The following is a 22,409-nucleotide window of genomic DNA, read 5'->3' as shown; positions in this document are numbered from 1 at the left end:
ATAGAGCTGCAGCCTTCAAACTGCAGGAATTAATCATTTTGTCCTCTTCACAGGTAAAAGAATTAACAGCTGAGCGATTGTTTTGGGGGAAAACGAAGAGGCAAAAATAGTCAGAATTAGCAAGATGAAGCCACTATAAAAATGAAATGCACAGCAAAACTCAGACTTCAGCTTAAACTAACAAGCTATGTTTACAATATATTCTACATTTCAGTTGTCATTTTCCCTTCCCACTCCCACCTCCCCCCATTCAAATATTCCTAATTCCTTTATGGTCTAAATCTAATTAATTTCTAATCTTTCAAATACACCGTACATACATGTAACAAAAAACATACCTAACATCCTTACAGCAGTATGGTCAGGACACAATTTCAAAGACTATTACACAGTTATTGAGATTAAACCTTATGACACTTTTTTTTTTCTTCTGAAGAGAAGAGCAACCATCAACTTAGACAAATGGTTTTAAAATGTACTGCAGAGAGCCTGCAAAAAAGCAGACTTCACCAACATCGCCTCTTTAGCCCCAGAGGACACAGGGGAAAACAGCAAGCGCTGAACGTAAGGAAGAAAGAATCTCAGAGTGTCAGCTACAGGAAGATCCTTCAGGAACTCAGTCCGACAGATTGTGTCTTTGGCTTGGTTGTCCCCGTTGCACTAAGCCCTGCAAATCAACTTTGCAATAGTACATTACAATGTAAACCAAAATTCTTGATACCAACAGTATGTCAAAGGGGTTTTTGTTGTTGTGTGTTTTGTTTTTGTTTTTTTTTTTTCCTGCATCCAACAGTTGGTCACAGGAGTCAAGTATTTTCATGGCTCTTATTTCAGCTGTTGCCAGTTCAGGGGAAAAAAAAATAAAATAAAAATGTGTGTGTCTGACTCATACGTCCTTCAAGTACATGCAAGGCTCAATCGTTTTCAAAATGCAGGAGCTTGGGACCTTTTAAGACACTGAAGAAATAGGATTATGAGGAGAGCCCATCTGAGTAAGTACTTTATCCAGCCACTGAAGGGGGCCATGAAGATGTATCTCTATCCAGCATGGAGTGCTCGTTACATCTTGGCGATGATATTCAGCTCCCCAACCCTAGAAACAGAATCGTAAGTGGGGAAAGAAAAAAAAAAATCACCTTATTTTATAATATCAAATACATGAGAAGCATAATTCAATCATCTTCTTTCTTACCAAAATTAGTGGTAAGATTTCAACAGTCATCATCCGCAGGGTGGCATAATACCCTTGATGCACCAATTATTATCACATGTCAACAAACAAATCTTAAGTTAAAAAAAAAAAAGAATTAAATTTGAAGGTGCCATTTTGAGATGTCTTGATCTCTTGGAATGGAAGTCTTTAAATTCTTAAAAGACATAACCCATGGCAGTGCAAAATTTCCCCATTCCTCACTGCCAGCTGCATGATGTCCCAATAAAGCCTCTGAAGAGGGGGATAATCAAGTTGTCTTTGCCAAGACCAAAACCAGAACAAACTGGGGGGAAATGCTGCCAAACAGATCAGCCAATTAAAAAATGAGGTCATAGACTGACACTATGCAAGCAGGGTGAGGCACCCATCTGACCAGAACCAAAGCATCATTCGCAGCATGGACATGATAAACCAAGGAATAAGTCAGAAACACTCCTCTTCAGAGAAGGAGGGCATGGTCATTCCCAGCAGGCTATTTCTCAAGTTAAGACAAGATAGGTTTTGTTTCAGCTCATACCTGATTCTGTTACAGCAATTACCAAAGATACAAGCAGATATTTAAACAGCATTCAAAATATTTTGTAAGTGAACCGTTTCTGGGGCAGGTCTGGAGACAAGGACAAAGATAGCTGCAGGTACAGTTTGCTCTACTCTGTATGAACCCCTTAATGAAGGGATTACCCAGCTCCAAGGCAGGTGGCAGCAGCTCTAAGCACTGTGCAGTGCAACAAGCAATATGCAGGAGGTCCTGCGTGTCAGATGGATTTTTGTCCACAAAGACAACTTTGTTTCATTAAGATCTGTCTTAACAAACATTACTCTATACTTAAAATTCAATAGCTATTTACAGGCTGATGGAAGGAGGCACAGGACCATTCAGAATGACCACATTACAAAAAAATAATTTATTTTGCTTACAAAATAATCTCAAGCAAATTTGCACATACCTTTACAAAACTCATACGAAGAGTGCACATCTTAGTGAGCTCATACACTGTCTCAAAGCCATGGTTCACTGACTGAGCCAAAAGCTGAGCAAACTCTTGATTATTGAAGATCTTCAAACTGCAGCCACTGGGGATTTTGCAGACCGTGGTGGGATGGAACCCATGATGGTAGTTGCAGTTCCGACTTTGCACAAAAATACTGCTGTCGCTAAGACATTCAGCGTACACTTCCCCACCAACATAGTAGAGATGAACACCTGGGAGGAGAAGGTTGTCATAAGGAGGTTAGACAAATTCACACCATGTATCTATTTTTGACGCTTTGCCTCCACAGAGATACGTTTCTGCTTAAAGAGAGAGACATTAATTGCATATCAGACTATCACCTGTCTTCAAACTTGATTTTTACTGTTCTGTTTCATCAGTTGGCTATTTGAAAGGAGGCTGTGTATGTATTCAAGGGAAATCAGTAATTCTTGCATTTTAACATGCTATACATTCAACAACAAAAAATGAGTGAGCACTGCAGTCGTTTTGATGCAGTACCTCGGATGGCTTGACTACTTGAACTTTTTCTCATTATATTTATGTAAAACAATAATTGAGAATGTAAGAGGAGAGAGCAGAAATCTACTGCATAATTTGTAGATACTAAAGCTGCCTCAAGCTGGATTCTCTGGAAAAGTCTTAAATGCTACTTTGGGTAGCATGAGTTTTTTCAGCTCACTTTAATTCCAGAAAGCTGGAAAAAGAAAACAGTCCTTACGTTCCTCAAATGTATCTGTCAAATGAGGGTACACACCAATTTTACAGTCCTTCCCCCTTCTACTGCCAGCTCCCTCACCTGCAACTGATGGCAGCAAGCCCCGGAAGAGTGACATACAGGGAGTCTTTGTGGATAAAAATTGGTTATTTGCTGTTTAAACGTTTTATCTCCCACAATGTCACGAGTCGGAGAAGCGAAGACACAGAATTTAAAAACTAAACTGAAGTCCAGTCAGAAAGCCTTGACTGTGCTTTGTCACGTAAGATTTTGCTGCTGACTATGCGCGTACCTGTGTGGGTACACACATACTCTCACCTGATCTGCTAAAACATTTACGGCTATGTCTTCAAGTTTGGGATTTATTCCTCCTTCCTCAAAGACTAACATTTCTACATCATCCTTAGTTGTACACATTTACTTGTTCAACAGCATCCTTGTCTCTTCCACACTCTGCTATGGTACATATGCAGTTAAGTGCTTCAGCAGAACTCTGCTTGCAGCTGGGTTACTTTTAACAGGAAAATGAATGAGGTGTTAAATAAATATCCTGATACTTGGTAAGATGGATGGGGAGAAAAAGAAGGAAGAAGTATTAGGACTTGAGTGGCACAGCACAGGTGTGGTGTACTGCTGAGAGCTGCACAAGTCCTCATGTAGAGAAAAGCTCTCCAGACTGAGGGCTAAAGCTTGGAAGACCTGATAGTTCTCTTCAGTTTCAATTCTTTCCTCCTCTAAGGAAGAGCAAGATACTTCATTAATTGGCGCTTAAGACATACACCCTGCTGCTTGGGCATACTGAACTCTCAACTGTCTCAGAAAATTTAGAGTTTACTAATAATATAAACATCTAAAAAATTTGTCCAGCAGGAGTGCCCCATTGCAAGGGGCAATGTCAGTTTTGCCTGTCGTTTGCAGTATAGGCAAGTCTTCAGAAAAGAGGACTGTATTAAGTTCAGACAAAAAACAGAAGCTTTTCTCTTTCGCAGGACACTGTCACAGTCACAGAAGAGAAGCACAAAATTCCCACTGAAAGAATCATCAGCCTACAAAAATGAATTTGGAAAAACTGTTTTAGTAGGCTGTCTCTCTAAATACATGTTAGGATAACTAATTTATGTTGCAACTAAGGCTAGCTAAAAATGTGGTGCCAAGAACTACGATTAGGATTTCCACATAGACCAATAATCAAGATAAATCAAGACATTTCATTAGACAAACTGCCTTAAGCTCTCTAATTAAGATTATGATAGCCTTTGGTCAATTAAAAATTGATTAAGGGTAAAAGCTTCCTGTACTTAACACACCAGGTAAGAACAATACTTTGCTTATAAGATCTGGCCAGAAAATTACATATTTACCAACACAAGCACTTATCCCATGTACTTGGGAAGACCAGCCTGCTCTTGAGGCAAGCGGCCCAGGTTGTCATGTTTAGAGGAAACGCCTCCCCCAACCTCAAAACATGGATGCAAAGATCCAAAACTCACCTTTGCCAATATGCCGCCTAGTGTTCTCAATGGTAGAGTTGCGGTTTACGTTCGAGAGCAGCCCCAGGCAAAATCTGTTCTTGTTGTTTGACGGATCGGTAAAGCCATCCACCAGGATGCTGGTGGAAGAAGCATGGAATGCCTCCCCGACGCGATTATTCAGCTCGTAGTAGACAATGGAGCACCAGTGCTTCGGCTCTTCGTAAGCAACGGCCTGAACATCTGTAAAGCAACAATGGCAACGTTACAATCTAATGGTGCTGGAATACAGGCTTGAGATTTAAAGATTCATAAACCAGCAGATTTTGGCTGAAGATCATTGAATGATGAGCTGGATAGGCAACTGCAGCTAAATGAAGGCTCTTCTATCTTTTTGTAACTTTTAATAGCCACAGACACACAATAGAATAATTTCACCTCCACTTTACTTGCACAAGACTCAAAAGACACAAAGGTTGGCATGAGATATCCACAGAAAAGTGCAGGGAGCTCCTGGGCACATACTAAGCAGTGCCTCAATATCTCGACCACGTTTTCTACAACATGCTATGGTGTGGGCCCTGACAGCAGAGAAACACTGCAATGATACAGCTCAGCTTTCTCACAAATTTACTAAATTCTACTTCAGTTCATTTTACTCAGCTACCAAATTATGAGTTACCTTTGCGCTTACTGCAAAGTTGTACAGTGACAGGGAGAAACAGCATCACACAATTGCACAAGAGACCATTTGTAACTTCCAGTACCAAGAAGTATGGCAAGGTAGCTTAAATATACAGCCAGCAAATCAATCTTTCAGCATTCAGGGTGTGCACAAACCTCTCTCCTGGGCTTCTTGGGGTAAGCGTAAGAGACTTCAAAAACTAAGAGAGATTGACATTTGTCCACAGAACATGCACAAAGTACATCTTCAATACAAATAGATACTGCCTGGGATCGGAGGCTGAAGAACAGGCTGCCCAGAGAGGTTGTGGAGTCTCCTTCTCTGGAGATGTTCAAAACCCGCCTGGACGCATTCTTGTGTGATCTGATCTAGGTGGTCCTGCTCAGGCAGGGGGACTGGACTAGATGATCCTTTGAGGTCCTTTCCAATCCCTAACATTCTGTGATTCTGTGATAATGCACAAGATCCTAACAACTATGCTGGGCTGAAGAACAGATGAAATGGAGGAAGATAATATTTAATGAGACCACCAAAAGAATTATGTGTTGAGTTAATAGCAAGGATTTCTCAGAACGTGGTTGTCCAGACTCTGGTAACAAGATGCTCCTTCTCAGCAGCTCCTAACTGAAGCTGGGAATTGTGCAGAATGCCAACAGAAAATTCCTCTTCACAACTTCTACCCATCAAGCTCTAGAAACACACGGAAGTCTTGAGGTAACACTTGTGACTGTACATGGAGAACAATTTCTCCAGATTGTACCGAAAGTCTTTACCAAAAAGAGTTTCCCAGCGGGTGTCCAACAACAGCACAGGCTTCTTCAGATATCTCCACTCAGTACACATTCTTTCAAGTGCCAAATACAGCTACAAATTATGCAACTGGCTCCAAATAAAAGGAGGCTAGTGAAGGGACGTGGTTTGTTTTAAATGAAGACGACTATTTCATTGCTAAGCCTAGCACAGCTGACTTGCTGCTAAAATACCAACTTTGCAGATTAAAACTCCAACTACAGGTCAAATTGCTAAAATGAAAATCAAGCTGATATTACGGGAAAGCTTGTTTCTCTGGCCAGAGGTTTCCTTCTTCAAGCCCCAAGTCTTTACTGATATCAGCCAACTAAGACCAGTGTTCATATTTTCCTTTGCTCACAGATCATACCACTATGAGTTTTCCAACACGTGCAAAACAAAAAACAAAAAGTCCCCCTCAAACCAGCAGTACATAGCAGATACAAAAGATGGCAAACAATCAAAAGCAGGATAACACATCCTACATCACTGTGCAAAACTTCTGAGCACAGTGTCTACTGCTGACCAATAACTTGCTTAAAACACTGGTAAAAAGGAGCTGATCTTTCCTGATACTCTAGCATTTCCTATTCTTTCAGGCCACTACAAAAAATGATAAAAAATAACAAAAATCAGTCATTAATTTTTAGTAAGAGGTTACCACACTTAATTCCCATGAAGATGCCAGTAATTATCAAAGCTGCAGCTTTGCCCCAGTTCTCAAAGTCAGGAAGAAATCTTGCCAGCTGGCCATTCTTACAGAATGAATCATATCTCTCTCACACAGATTTCATACTAACTTCCTTACATTTGCTTTAAGTCATGCAGAGCAGGTGCGTTTAGTCTCTCTATTCCCAGCATGGGCCAACAATGGAAATTACCCAACTTCATTGACAGGATGCAGCTTGTTAAATCAAATCTCTTAAGACTAACAAATCACCACGAAGAACATGCTTCTAAAAAGTGTCCAACAAAAATGCTGCAGTAAGTTCACAGTAAAAACTGTGCTTTAAAAAAAAAATCTGCAGGTTGTAAAAGTAGTGCAATTACAGCATACATATACAAATAATAAACGTGAAGGCACACAGAAGATGAATTTTTTTTTTAATGAAGGGACAGAGATGAAAATCTATTGTACTAAACTACTATGAGAGGAAAATACTAACAGGCATAATTTTTATTCTGAAATAGTTGAATGTTAAAAAGCAAGAAGAAAAACATACACCCTTTTCTCTTTTATCAGCTCTCATGTAACAGGGGAATTCTACAGCACTTCTGTATTTTGTGAGAGGGACAAGCATGCACAAGTCTGCAGATAGGCATAAACATCGATAAATGTACTTTGGGCCAGCAAGGACTATATGTACATAGAGTATTCTGGACCAGCGAAAAGTGGAAATGCTACAGACGAGGTTTATCACATACAAAACTCATTCCACGCAGAGACTAACTCGGTTAGCACAAAAGCTATCCGAATTGTTCTAAGAGGGCAAATATACTTCCTGAAACCAGACATTAAGCTTAGCAACAAAACAAGTACAACAGTTAAATTGGTCATATGCTTGTGATCTTGATAATCATTCTGGCACAGCATCCAACTTGCTGCTCTTTCTTGGCATGGGCTGCAACTGTGTAAGCTTATGTGTCCTCTAAAGGGGCTATTTCTCACAATGTGATGAATGCACTAAATCCTTTACTCAGCAGTCATGGCTGGCTGCAAAAGCTTTAAAAAGCAATGTGTAAAAAGATGTCTGTGTCATAGTACATAAAGCAATAGGTTTTTTTTTTAATGCAGATTTTAAAGTCTGTATCAATGCCACACCTCAGGCAGACAGCTCTGAATTCTGAACCGAGTGCTATCACTGCATGACTCAAAGATGGAACAACACAAAATACAAAAAAATGCCCTTATGACCAGAAGAAGGGTAAATCACTAAAAGCAGAGCATACTCGTTAAGGACTGAAGTCTAGAATTCAGGTCAAAAACATAGTAAAAAAGCAGAATTTTATGAGATGTACTGTGTCAGAGGAAAAACGCAGATATTCCAGCTGCCCATGTAAAATGTCTCTGGGCGCTTACATCACCCATGGTATCAGCATCCATCCTCTGATCTTTGCTTGGAGAGCTCTACTTGACCATATCTACTGTAATCCACACTTCAGTAGTCTTTATATAGCATTAACTGCATTGTTCCAATAAATCAAAGCAACCATAAGAGAGAAAGAGAATCCTTTCCTTGCACACACGTAATATCAGCATTGCGTGCAGAAATGTGCAGCATCATAGGAATTCTTTCTGTTTGGTCATTACTGGAAGTTCCAGATACAAAAACCAAAATGACTTTGGTCACTGAGTTGGTTGGGAGTAAGAAAGTAATAAACCTCATACATTATACATTTTTGAAGAGTCATGTGATAGCTTCTTGTTCTAAATAAACATTTACAATTTTTTATCTCCGTATTTACTATTTCACCTCGTAGAACAAAAGAAAAAAATTACATGGCTGGTTTTTTTTTTTTTCTTTTCTACACCTAAAAATTTCCATAAACAACATACTTTTAATAATAGAGTTTTAATTTTGAATGTAAGTTCTCAAAGTTCTTTACTCTCAAGAAGTGAAGCAGAAGACGAGAAAGAAGTGTTTTTACCTCCTCTGTGTATGTCAGGAGGAATTGCAGGTGCCATCATGTTGGTATCCATTGGCTGGGAGGTATCGTGTGTCATCTGATCTTCCGGAGGCAGGTAAGCAGGAGGGGGAGTATCAGCTAAATATAGAAAAGGCAGAGATACACGAGTCCTCTCCTCTCTTTAAAGTATATATACATACCCACACAAACAGTTTTAGCCTGGAAATGCTTCCAGCCTGACTCAGCTATAAACTTCCACCCACCAGAAATCTGAGAAAGCAATCATGGACCTTGAATCAGGAAAACAAAGAATTACTGTGCGTATTAAGCACAACTGCAATAAAAACAAGTCACTTTACCCCATCAAGCCACAAAAGAAAGCTCAGCTATGTTTCCAGCCTATGTTTTTTGCAGGTTGAAAGTGCCATATAGACGTTAAGGCATAAAGAGGTCTCAGGACCGGACCAGAAGTAGATAACGAATATGGTAAACTTGAACCCAAGTTGGTGCAGAAAACTTTGAGTTCAAACTTTTCCATTTCCAACATGATTATTTCAGCAAAGTACGCAAACATTCCAGATATATCCAGGACCTTATTACCACCATTGCAACGTATTAGCTCTACTTCCCTAGACTGGGAACAGTAGAAAGTGTTCAGGTACCCAGGTTCTATAGAAGTAGCCATCTGGGTCTGGAATTTATCTGCCAGTGTCTCTTACTGGCTGCACTGCCTTGTTCAGGATTGAACCACTAGCATAAAACTAGCCCATGCACAACAACCGTACTCAATAACACGCTGCTTCCAGCCCTGTCTGAAATGTCCCAGTCAGGTACTTGCATTGCCCTCCAGCTGCCTATTTCACTTCTACGAAAGCTTCCCAAACGGCTTCTTAGAAGCTGCAGGAAGTTGCCAATGTCACCATTTCCCAATACACCAGAGGACACTCTCTTCCAAATCGATTGCGTGGAGATACATGCCAAAGAGAGAAACCCTTGCCTGATCTCTGCAAGCTTTTGCTGCAAAAGCTGAGATTACATTACCACTGTGCTATCTCTGGTGAACACGGCTGCTGCTCATCCCGCATTTACTTCCATTACTGAGAGCATGGATTGCAAACTACCACCACAAATAATCACAGGGGCCTCCAAAACCCTGAAAACCAAATTAGTATCAAACACAAGGGAGGAGAATCATACCACTGCTTTGTAAGTTTTGTTTTGTTTGGGTTTTTTTGATTGTTTGTTTTAAAGAAAACACAAGTTAATGAAATCTACTAACTGCTTATTGTTCAGGAGATATTCTGTTGAGAGCTCTACATCTAATGCTAGCAGGTACATTGCTAATTCCCTTACTTGGATACCCTCAACTGGATGAGGGAGCAGCAGAGAAAGACAGAGATGACAAAAGGACTGATTTAAAAGCTTAGCAGTCTGCACTGGAGTTTGTGCCTTGTGTTTTACTAAGCCTTAAACGTTCATGTGTGCAAGCACGATGTTAGTGATGCACGGATAGGGAAATAAGGCCACAGGCAAAAAAATTAACCAGTATCTAGAAAGTTTTAAGATCTCTGGATAACTGCTTTGCTCCTTTTTTTTGTATTTTCCAAAAGTCAGCCTCTTTCCCCATTAGTGCAAGATGCACAACTGTCCAGAGCTAAGCATCAAGGACATCAGTATCTTGACCTCTCCTCTAATTCAATTTCTTCACTGCAGCTGCTGACTTGTCTTTATGGGCATGTGGACAGAACAGACCCCTCAAAGATCAAATGAACTTCCACAAGCCAGAGTTCAGGAAGACCTTGTTAGAGACGCCTTTATCTCTGCTGGAAGAGCCCCAATCACATTTTTTAAAAAAAAGTGGAAGGAAAGACAGCTGGTTTTGCAGGAACTTTTCACATTTTTTAGAAAAAACAACACAAACTCTTTTTCCTTCCCTCCTGCCTCTGCAAATTCAGTAGTCTTCACTCACAAGAGAAAAATTTTGAAGAGAAACAACTATCAGCAGCAGAAATCTATGGATGTTAATTTCATGTAATAGAAAACAGATTTTCACAAGTCTGCCGCTTTGTTTACACATGCTCTCCCTCAGCCCCTGAAGAAAACATGCAAACAGAACATCAGTAAGCATTTGTATGGAGTTCCTCTCCTAGCATTTAGATCATTCTGCAGAATTTTTATCCATTTGCATGTAAAGACCAAAAAAAAAAAGATAGCTTCACAGAATTTTCTACAGACATCAGTCAACAAAGAAAGGTTGTTACTTCTTTAACTTAGGAAGTAAAACAGCCTGAAGATTTCTTTTCAGGGCCTTAAGGAACTGTTTTTCAGTTGAAGTATATTTGTTTCTTGAAATTACATCATTATGTGATGAAATTTTATCATCAAGTAGCAGTAGCATGATCCCCTTGAGAAACATCCTTCTTCTGCAGAACTAAAAGCCTTGTGCTGAATTTATGATGATCTCTTTCCTAAGCAAGGCTGATCTGTAGCATTGCACTTGTGCATTAAACACTACTGTGGGTTAAACTGGTTCCCAAAACATCCTTAATCCCTCCCCTCACCCCAGAAGAGTTTCACTGTAATGTTTTAATTGTGTTTGAAAGAGGCATAATATTAAAACCCTCAGTATCTTTACGAGACAAAGCGATTACAGTGTCTTTACATCTCTCAGCTCGCTATTGAACATGTGTTGGCTGAGAATTTGGTGTTACTAAGCAAAAAAATCGTGACACCAGTGATGTCCAACCACCTTCTCCCTTCTGAAGAGGAACAGAAGTTGACAGTACCTGGCATCTGGAAAGGACTTCCTGGGTCTGAGCTGGCTGGAGAATGTGGGTAGGTGCTACTGCTGCTTCCAGGCGAGTTTGGATAGCTGCTGTTGGGAGAGTGGGGGAACGGATGACTATTGGGTTGCTGAAAAGAGTCCGGGAAAGTAGCGTTGTGCGGCATGTGGGGCTCGTTTTGTCCCAGGTTGCGGAATTGGGCCAAGAGGCTGTGCTGAGGGTTGTACTCGCTGTGCCTTGGAACCAGCACCGGAGGAAGGACTGGAAAGGGAAAAAGAGGGAAAAGCCACAGCGTTAGAGATTCAGTTCTGAAGGACTAGGCTACATAGGGCAAAAAAACATATTCTTCCCCCCCTAGAGCAAATTCATATCTGTCTCAAAAACAAGGTAGTCAAATGTAGGAGTGCATGTCTAAGCAAGAGCTCTTCTCCTTATATTTGGTTACTGCATAGCTTGAATTCATAGTGATCATGCTAGATACCTGGTTTGCCAGATGGAAGCTTGTTTTCACAGAAGGCCAGGGAAGAAGGGCCAAGAACAAATTGTAATTCTGTGTTTTAGTTTTATTCACACAAAGAAAGGCTGGGAAGTAGGTGTGTCACAATGCTGACATGCAGTTCGTTTTGCTGCACTTGTGATCCTGCTAATCACGTAATGGCCTGTAACCCAAAACCTTGCTAAGAAGGACAGATATTTTTTCTGAAGACAACACTAATACTAATATGCCTTGAACTCAGCCTAGTCCCAACAGCTGTAATTTTATTTTTAACCTGGACTATGTTCTTACAAGTTAGTATTAAAACAGTTATTAACTCTTCAAGTCAGTTTACAAAATGTACAATTTAAACAAAATTATGTAGTTCAAAAAAACCAACTGAGCAACAATTGAGCTCCAACTATATGCCACTATTGGATCAGAGAAACACACATTAGAAACTACTTGTCTCACCACACTCCCAAGGCCTTCTCACCAGTGAGAAACAAAGGTCTCTTTTTGACTGAGAATATGAACATGACACCAGATACACTAAGATAGAAGAATCAACTCTTTTTCCAGTGCCTCAGCTTCTGACTTTGAATGCCTCACAGCAAAGTCCAAGCCACTCAAAGGATTAAAAGCTAGTCTTGTTACTGATTTAGATTTTTGAGTGACGGGGGGAAAAGGAGAGAAAAGTGCAGGGAGAGGGAGATCTGTGCACAGAGAAGTGGAAATGAAATAAAGTTATTCCTCTCCACATCTGCTCCCCTTCAGCACATTCATTTCTCAGCTCCATGGCTGAGCAGGAGTGGAAGAAACCCCTCGGGATAGCCTGTCTTCAAGGCAGGGTGTCGAAAAAACAGCAAAAGCAGCAAAAGCAAACCAGGCTACTATCCCCTCTCCATGAGACTCCTGCCCTGTCTCCAACATCTGGTGGGCACACAGAAGAGGAACAGGAGCATGTATACACGGCAAGCCAGTACAGACATAACTATCACTCGGATTAAGAAAGGTGTTTCAGAGACAGCTGCTTCACCAAAAGGCTAAATTACAAACTAACTGCAAAAAAACACATCTTCTTGCCAAGACAAACAGGTTCTTTCAAGACACTGAGGCATCTTTACTCTTTCAGGACTTTGCTTATACAGAAGCATTCAGATACTTATGTGAGCGTCCTGGAGTCCAAGAGTACTAGGACACATGGACCAGGCTTGAGGTCTACGTCCATGTTTAAAATGGATACAATAAGATGCCACAAATATAACTTTAAACAAACAAACAAAAACATGTTTCCCATGCTCTTTTTTTGCATATGCCTAATAGAAATTAAGCCACCAGATTTTTGCCTGCCAGTGGCGTTAATGCATGAAAAGTTTGATCCCAGAAACCTTCCTTGAACATACACTGAAAAAAACACAAACCCCTCGCTACTGAAATTAAGGCTGCCTGTTAAGAGTCAGAAGCAGGTTTTAAATATTCCATCTGATATCTCACTTTCTTAGAGCAGCTTCACTGAGATTCCAACAGATTTCAAATATTTGAGGCAGATGCCACCCTTAAGTAGATTTGTCTAGATATGAAAATTTTAATCAACTCCACTTTACAAGGGATATACATATGGCACCAATCATTCTTATCCAGCTGGACTGAGTTGAGATAATGAACTAATTACTCTAATCAACTCAAGGTACCTATCCTGCCTACAAGAGGCAGGCCATTTCCTCCTGGCTGCGGAGGATGCAACAGCGTCCTTGGTGCCGCAGCCCAGGCTGGTGAGCGACATATACAAAGTTCCTAATTATGGCATTTTCTGAAACAAAACACATCCATCTGCAATTCCATGGAAGTTCTCAATTGCAAAGCACCCCAGGAGAAGCGGCATCTCCCTCGGCTGTGCGGGCTGTCCCTGCCTCTAATGCAGTAATTCTCACATGTCACTGGAAAAAGCCATTAAAAAAAAAGTTACTCAACGTTCAGGTGGACATCACAAATCCCCTCATTCACAACATGGCAAATGCCAAATCCAATCTCTCTGAATATTAGGATCGCTCAGAATTAAGCTTGTTCTGTAAAACCAACCCAGCAGTCCTTTTGCAGTGAGGTCAAGCACCATTTAATTGTCATAGTCAACATTTGCTGGGCTAATAAATTACCAGTGAAAAAAGTAACAATGAGATCATGTGTTAAAAAGTATTTTCCCTTTCCTGTCTTTATGATTCTTCCTTACTTTTCCAAGCATTAAAACCACAGCTTTCCTATCTCTTCCTTTCCTAAGGATGAAGGTCAAACCATTAACTTTTCTGAAGTTAATTTGTGCAGAAAGTACATCACCTACCTTTCCCATCCCTTACCTCACATTAAACAATGACACACATGACATCAGAGGAAGCCACACGATTTATAGCATTCTAAAATAGCAGGAGAACAGGATATTTTCTGTATGTTTTCTGTAATTAAAATAAGCAGAGCCAGATTTTCCCAAGGCATATACCCATGTTTTCTCCTTTTGGGCACAATGCCTGGTGAAGCTTAGAAGGACTCAAAACAAGAACGAGTCTCCTCTTCCCAGCTCTCTCTCATGTAAACCTACACTTTTTGTCCAACTACTTCAATCTCAAATGATTAAATGACATTTTCTTCAACATACACACAGAAAAGAGGGAAGGGGCAAAACAATACAACTGGTACTGATACAGCACAAATAGTGTCAAAAATAGCATTGCAGGATTTACTTTGAGCACTGCCCCTAATTCACATCCTCCTTGCACACACACAACCTTAAACGAGGAGGAAAGGCCATGTCAGGTGGGACAGAGACTACAGGGCTCCAATTAGTCCAACTCCAAGATAGTCACTCACTGCCATAACCTGATCTCTTTGCAGTGCATGGGCTTTTTTGCAGGCTAGCTGCTTTCACCGGAGTCACAGAGGAGTTAATCTGAATGCTGTTCACTCAGGAGTGAAGACATGAGCAGGGACCGGGCCCTTTGCAAGCATGGAAGGATGCCAGGAGTTCAAAACACAAAGGGGGATGCATACCGTTCTTGCTCCCCTCACCCCTGTGTAAGGCGCTGAGCTTCTGGTCAGGTTGCAGATCTCGACCATATGGAATAACAAATTACTGAGGCTCAGTACAGCAGGGGAGGAGGCTGATCTCTGTTGCAGCTGCCAGCTCCAGGAAGAGGTGTAATTGAAGGGGAGAAAGCATGAGAGAGTTATTCTGTGCTAAGCCAGCACACCTGTTGCTAGAAAATAATGAAGCAGCGCACATCTTTGCTGTGCGGATCTCTGCAGGACACTGCTCTAACAGTCTGCAGACAAAGTTTCTCCCTTCCTCTTTACCTTCTTCAGTGGACAGGAACACATACAAAAAGAAAAAAAAAGATAAGATTTTAAAAAAATTATCATTGCTTCTATTCAGTAGGGATGCATATATTTAAAGGAAACATACTATTAAATACACTGTTGTCTTAAAAAGCTACTGCAACAGATTTGCAAATTCAACCTCATTAAAATAGTTAAAACCAGTTAATGGAGTAGAACCACAAGCCACCCGACAGCTCGATTTCTGTACTTTCTCAAACACCAGATTAAAAGGTTTTATGGGCTACACCGTGGCTAAATTTTGCTCCAAGATTTTGTGTCAACGTGGACCTGGAGTTGAGAGTTAATACATGACTACTAGCAGTAACGCTACTAGTAATGGTTGAAGAGGAAGAGAAACCACCTGGAAGCCAGCCTGAGTATGTTTGTGGAAGTGGAGCTAAGAAGAGATCCTGTATCTCTCAAGACAGCCTGGGAGTTGGGTAGCTTGTTTTTACCACGCAAATTATACCCAGAGTATGCCCGCACCAAACAAGCGGAGCTGTATTAAAGAAATTACAGCTACGGGGCCATTTCACCCACAGGGCTATTTCATCTAAGAGCCAAGAATGCCAAAAATATAGAAAATAGACCAAAAACAACCTGGCTATTCAGATAAACGTTCCAACTAACCACACCAAGAAAGAAGTGCTTTTATGAAAATGTAATGGTGGCCTTTGAAGAATGCTACTGATCTCTACTCTTTGTATCTCCAGCGTGTCATCCTGTTCTTCAGAAAACTAACAGGTGTGGTGTCCTAGAGTAAAGATTTTCTTGGTTTTCTTTTTTGTTCTATTTTCACATTCCGGAGATAGCGATTTTAGCAAAGATAGAAAGTCTCCAATTTATAAATATAAATTCTTTTTTTTTAAAGTCTATGAAAAACCCCACCCTAATCTAAGCCAAAGGACCTGCTGTACTTTCAAAGCAGCATATTTTTTTATCCAGATGGGTTTCAGTTATCCTACACAAGCTCAGATGACAGCTAGTTTCCCTCAAGGGCTCATTTTTTTTTTCCCCTTTGCATGTTACATGAAGATTTGGGTAGGAATCTCTTTTTCCATGTCTGGAAATTGGAAGAACAAGTAATGAAATACAAGGGGCCACAGGTAAGATGGCAGACTTTGATCATATTTCCTTGCCAAAGTAGATTCTACTTATTCTGAAGTTTTATAAAATAAATTAAAAAAAAAAAAAAAGAGCAATTGCCGCTTCACTTTCTGCTCTTAAAAATCATGACAACTAGGTTGATGTATATTCTGTAGAAGGGTTTGTACAGGCTTATACCACAACAGGGCCCTCAGTCTTAATGAAGACCTGAGGGCACTATCATTAGGCAGGGCATTTTAATTTCCAAGCATAATACTGCTGCATTTTCATATGAATTTATGCAAAGCCACTTATGTTCTACTAGAAAAATAGAACTGCGGGTTGGGAAGGAGGGAAATCCTCACACACCAGTTCGTGCTATCTGGAAATGGGTATGAAAACATGGGGCAGGGGGAAGAACTTGCAGCTTGTACTCCACACTCTGGATAGAAAATCCTGCAAAGACGAAGTTGTAAGAAAAATTTCAACCCTCCTAAAGACTCCTCGCTTAACTTCCTGCCTTTGAGGCCACAGCAGCTGAAGTGGACTGTGGCACCCTGGTGAGCAGTCCAGTCCCACGGTGGGAAAAGTGCAGGTACCAGTGTATACTCAGCTGAACGTGCTTAGTTTTGCTTGCTGTCCTGTAGCATTAGAGAGTCACTGAAGCACGCTGGCTGAAAGGTCTTGCCAAGATCTTGCTTGTAAACAACAAAACGCCAAGTAGAAAGAAAAGCTTTAATGTCATTAGGTTTTCCCATGTTGGCTAAAACAAGACCTGACAACACTGAATATTCTTTGACCAGAGGACAAGTTCTCACATACAAAGACACAGACACATGTCTACGCTCAGGGCAGAGTTTACTCTTGGTTAAAAAAAAAAATTAATAGTGTTGTGGCAAGAGCAATCTCTGAGGATCCAGCTACTTTATGTTGTTCCAATACCACCTGGCTCAAGCAAGGCTGTGCTACTGGCTGCGGTGGCACAGCTTTGCTTTACTGTTTTCTCAAAAGTAGAAGTGCCAGCCTTTTCGACTTTTGCTCCAAACTTATGTTCTAATAATTACATGTGAAAAGGCTCAATAACAGCTATTCAGCAGCCTGTTTTGGGTGACAGATGGGTAAACACGCCAGACTTTCTGTTCCAGGAGAAAGCTGAGAGCTGACTTGTTTTCTCAACTCCTGATTTTCTTTTGCAGTTTCAGTAGACCCCACAGCTTAATTCATCATTTTACATAGTTATGACTGAAGACTTGCTTTACTGGCTTTACTTTTACATCAGACATGTGGTCTAAATGCATTTGGCAAGTAATATTAGTACATTTCCTGCATTACAATATTCAGCTAACATTAGATTTTATTTGCGGATGCTCTGATAAGGTAACATTTTGATTAAACTGACATTTGCCAAGGCCAATTTCAGAATTTAGTACTAATTGTATGCACATTAGCGAAAGAGTTCTTGTAAGCGGATTTCGGGGGAGAAACAGTCCTGATACAGGAGGAAGTTACAGTGTGATAGTGTATATTAGATCAGACATTTACACAGACCAGAGTTCAAATTACCTGTACGAAAGACACAGTCACCGTCCTACTGAGTAGGTTAAACCTTGGAAGTCCAGTCTTTTAAGTGAGAAGAAGCATCTGAATCTGGTTATTTTAAAGGAAAAAAAAAAAAAAAAAAGACACCAACATATCCTTCTTGACAACTTTTATCCCTTTATTGCAGCTTGTTTGTCTGACACGCGGTGAGGTTAGATAAGGAAAACCCTGCTGTTAGACCATTCCCTCCTTTCTGCCTCCCTACTTCAATTCCTCTCCCTCAGGCCAGTTCTGGTGGGGAATTTTAGAACCGAATTCTGCAAAACTGAAACGAAGAAAGTTTTATACTACTTGCCAAGCAAACTGACAGTTGTTTGCTATTTTGGGGAACCCTTCTATAATTGTGCCCACCTGTTGCAGCATGCTATTTTTAAAGTTACGCCCAACAGCAGCATTACACAGCGATATGGCAAAACTTCTCAGCGACGACACTCTCTGCTCCCTCACCCCCCGACTGCAGAGGTGCAGAAATCCTGCTATGGAAATCGCACAAGGACAAGGATTTTTCTAACTTCTACATATCAAATGTGAAAAGATGCACCAGTTTTCCCCTCCCTTACATCCCCAGAGCAGCTTCCTTTTTGCCTTGGCTGCCCTGGCCCCTCTCCCCCTCCCTCCGATGCCTGGTGCTGCCGGCATTATTCTCCGCCAGGCCTGGTGCTGTGGGAGTCGTGCCGGCAGCTGCTCCGCTGGGCTCCCTCCAGCCCGGGCCATCAAAGCTCTTCCATCTGGCCGGAAACAGCACAGAGGCTCTCACGCCATCCCTTATTTTCCCAGGTGCTGGGAGGAAGCCACCAAGCAAGCCCCAGGACTCACTGCTTACTCCCAACTTTTCTCTCCTGGCTCCAAATTTGATCTGGACAGACTCGCAGCACCTGCCAATTTGACAGTCCCAGGAGCTGTGTTTGAACCTTGCCGCTTGCCGAAAGCGGCATTTGCAATTCGACAGGTGACCTGCTGCAACAGGCTGCGTCAGGTTTGAGGCGCAGGGGGAGTATATGCTGTGACGGGTTTTTAAAGATCCTCTTCTCAGCTTACAGTCTCTAGAAACAGTTTGGGAATATTAATTTTATATGTAGCGATCCTAGGCCAGTCAAGTACTGGGGGACAAGACAGGGATGACTAACTGACCCATTTCATTTTTCTGTAAAGTACCTAGAAAGAGAAAGAGCTCACAAGCATGACCAGACCAACATACACAACCAAGCATCTGTGATTTCAAATGGCAGCAAAAAGCTCCTTTAAATATGCCTTATTTTTCTTTCACTGAGGACCAGAGTTACAGCACTCCACAGGGGAGCATCCAAGGAGCATTCACTTCTAGGACAGCCTGAGTCTAAACCTGCCTTACCCAGGATTTCCACCGTTTCAGGTTTCTTTCTGCACCCTTGGTGCCTGCAGTAGGTTTGCAGCTTCATGGAGACTCACTTAGAGCAAACAGCAGAGGAGATCAAAGACAAATACGAAAACAATCAGGTTAAAGTCATAGGCAAGGAGTCCATGCCGGGAGCAAAAGCAGCGCGACACACCTACTGCTCTCCTCAGAGCCTGGGGACCCAGCCTGTTCTTGCGGCAAAAAGCAGCTGTACATTTAGGTAAGATGTTTCTTGCCAAAAACAAGCTTGCTGAAGCAGACATCCGCTTCAAATTCATGGTTATAATGGAAAGGAACATCATGATCTTTAGGCAGAATTGAAGACGGAACCATTCTGACAATGTATTTGTCCATGTCACGAAAAAGCAATCACTGCTCATCCCCCGATTTGGGTGGAACACGGGCACCATCACCTTCATAAAGCCCCTTGATGTAGAGCAGCCTGCAGCCAGCTCTCTGAAGAAGAGAAGCTTAAGAGAGGAAAATTATCCACATCATCCACCCTTTTTTATCTATGCTTTATTTGTAATTGCAAAAAACCTGAACCGGTGTAGTTATTTTCTGCCTCCAAGTGGCTGTGCTAATGGGCTGATCCATGCAACCATAATATTCCAGAGGACAGATCTGCTGCTCCTGGACTGACCGGTTTAATTCCCCCTTGGCTTTGCATGCTTCAAGCACAGCAGAGCATCAGTAAGCACCTCCAGAAATGAATATCGAGAAGTTAACAACTCCGTTTCCCAAGGCACATCTAAGCTCACTCAGATCAATGAAGAGTAGGTTCTCCCCAAGCCTGACCCCTGAGGGGGTATCAGCAGGTTCTGGACACTCTCAGGATCCTGACGACATTCAGTTGTGTGGCGGGGGGCAGCCATTTACATGAACGCTCTACACCTTCAACCACTTCCACACATGAAGACAAGTTAATTCCTCTTTTGCCTCCTTCGTAACATGTTACAAACTCAAATCCTCTTTAACCTAGCAGGCTGATGAGCAAAGACGTTCAGTAGACGCAAACTGACCCAATTCTGCATCAGATGGAACTGAGAGTTAGTGTTCACTAGTACTTTAAGAAAATTAAATATTCACTTTCTTCATCTTCCTTCCCCTTAGCTGAGGCAAAAGAACTGAACCTCCTCCTCTCCTAAAGCCATATTAGAGGTGTGATTTATTATTATTTTTTTAACAGCAGTGTCAATTTCAGCACCTTTTCATCCTCCCTGCTCCCTATCCCATTATTTTTGTTTTGCTGTTAAAGCAAAGAGGATGCAGGCTTAAAAAGAGAATTTTTTTCTCTCTAAATTCTGGATGACATCTTTCACCTGATCCCATTTACATAACTGAGGACAGAGGCAAGCGACAGAGGCTGTGTCTCCACAGAAATCAAAGGAATAAAAGATGGGAAGGAAGTATCTCAGGAGGGAGGGACTTCCAAATGTCATTTCATACATTCTCCAGCAAAACCTGAGAGGTCATTTGTGGTGTTTTCAGAGAAAGATGAGGAACGTTGTGTTCACTTTCTCCTCACAGCCTCTATGTATGCTCTACACCTAATTATTTCTCAAGTCTTAATCATACTTAAGGATAGTCCCAAACCAGGTATGAGCCTGATTTCCAGATATCTCTAAGCCAAAAAATAAAACTGAGAAGAAAAAGCAGATTCAGCCAAGTGAGCATGCCAGTTCATCTGAGCGTGCCAGTTTTTAAAAGGCATCAAATTTAGACCCTGCCCTCCTTAATTAAAAGCTTTGCCTTGCCAAGAGAGAAATTTGACGGCCATTAACTACTCTGCACCAGAAATAATTCTGCACACAACAGACGTACCAACCAGCAGCAGTGAGCTACTGTAACACATCTCGAGGAGATATTTCTTCCTGGCAGTCGAGTACAAAGTTTTATTCCCATCCTCAGCAACAAAACAGCCTCTACTTTCTTCTCTCATTTCCCACCACCTCCACTCACTCCTTCCCACATGTTGTCCACAGGGCTGTGTTGGTACAGATGTTCCCGCAGCCACACCGTGAGCCCCGGCGCTGCTCAGCCTGGAAGACAGCACAGCAGGGGAGGGAAAAAGGGACTGCCATCTGGTTCAGCACGAGGCCACGCAAACAGCTGTGCTGGCACAACCCCGCGAGCAGGAGCTGTTTAGGCACCCCATGGATCATGTCTCCATCGCCTGGAGGGTGGCTTGCTGATCCCAGGCTGACGAAGGGTCGCACTGTCACAGCAAGGCCATCCTTCCTCACCTCCACCCCGTGCCCCCATGATGCCTTGCCCCCATCTGACTCCACAATGAGCGAACTGAGGGCACTGAGCTTGCCAAGCTAATCGTGCCAAAAAGTGGTTTTCTGTCTGTTCAGTCCTCTTGATCCACTCGCCGCAGGATCAGATGGGCACCCGTGCCTGCGCAGGGCCTCTAGGTCAGGTTAGGCAGGAATATGGTACCACCACGTCACGCCCACGTGCCGGCCAGATGCGTGCCCTGCACCCAGGGACACCTGGGAGGCTCCCGATTTGAGACTGCTGATAGTTTTCCCGCCTCCTCTTGACTGTTTACAACCAGTTCCTATCTAGCCTGGCTAACAGTAAAATCTCTTGTTTGGATTCAGGTGTAGCTTTGTAGCTGGCAGACACACCACAGCGTGCCAATTCTCATGTTCTCCAAGCTTATCTTCTCAAGCTAAACAGCAAGGATGGAATAAGGTATCAAGGTAGAAAACCCATGCATCCCTCTGGCACCGTGAAAACTGAGACACATCCACAGCACTAATTTCCCAACATAGAGCAATACCTGATTTTATGCATTTGAGGATTTACACTAATCTTTTCCTCAAAACTTACACAACACTGGAACAAATCACACAACAACCAGCAGAAGAGTGAATGTATAGATGCCATCCCACGCACACACCATACGCTTCAGCTCTCCAGTAACTGGATCTGCACACAGCAGTTAAATACAGACCACGCTGTCTAGCAGAGCCAGAATTCTGGGGTGTACCTTGCACACAAAACGCGCACCGTACACAATCTGAGCTTCCGATTTTGTTTTGTCAAGAGAAAGTGGGTTTCTACCTCTCCTGTCTGCGATGATGGCCTTGGAAATACAAACCTTGATATTTGCTCGAGTCCACAGACTGTTGGAAACAGTGACTCACGCATGAATTCCCACTACCCATTAATCTCAAAGCGTAAGCACTTATACAGCAATAATGGTGTTTTAATGTT

The 22,409-nt window shown here is 41.9% G+C and overlaps 1 protein-coding gene across 1 annotated transcript in view; it reads right to left on the bottom strand.

Annotated features, from left to right (window-relative positions):
* Positions 1–246: 246 nt before the first annotated feature.
* Positions 247–22,409, bottom strand: part of SMAD1 (SMAD family member 1) — a 46,710-nt gene continuing 24,547 nt past the window's right edge. The window contains exons 3-7 of the mRNA XM_086612529.1: positions 11,281–11,538; positions 8,516–8,632; positions 4,414–4,635; positions 2,161–2,417; positions 247–1,093 (exon numbers count right to left, since the gene is read on the bottom strand). Coding sequence (XP_086468655.1) covers positions 950–1,093; positions 2,161–2,417; positions 4,414–4,635; positions 8,516–8,632; positions 11,281–11,538 — 998 coding nt within the window. The 3' untranslated portion in view covers positions 247–949. The remainder of the gene's footprint in view (positions 1,094–2,160; positions 2,418–4,413; positions 4,636–8,515; positions 8,633–11,280; positions 11,539–22,409) is intronic.

This window comes from Tauraco erythrolophus, chromosome 5, assembly GCF_009769465.1.
Source record: "Tauraco erythrolophus isolate bTauEry1 chromosome 5, bTauEry1.pri, whole genome shotgun sequence".
Lineage (NCBI taxonomy): Eukaryota > Metazoa > Chordata > Aves > Musophagiformes > Musophagidae > Tauraco > Tauraco erythrolophus.
This window is presented reverse-complemented; position numbering and strand designations above follow the sequence as displayed.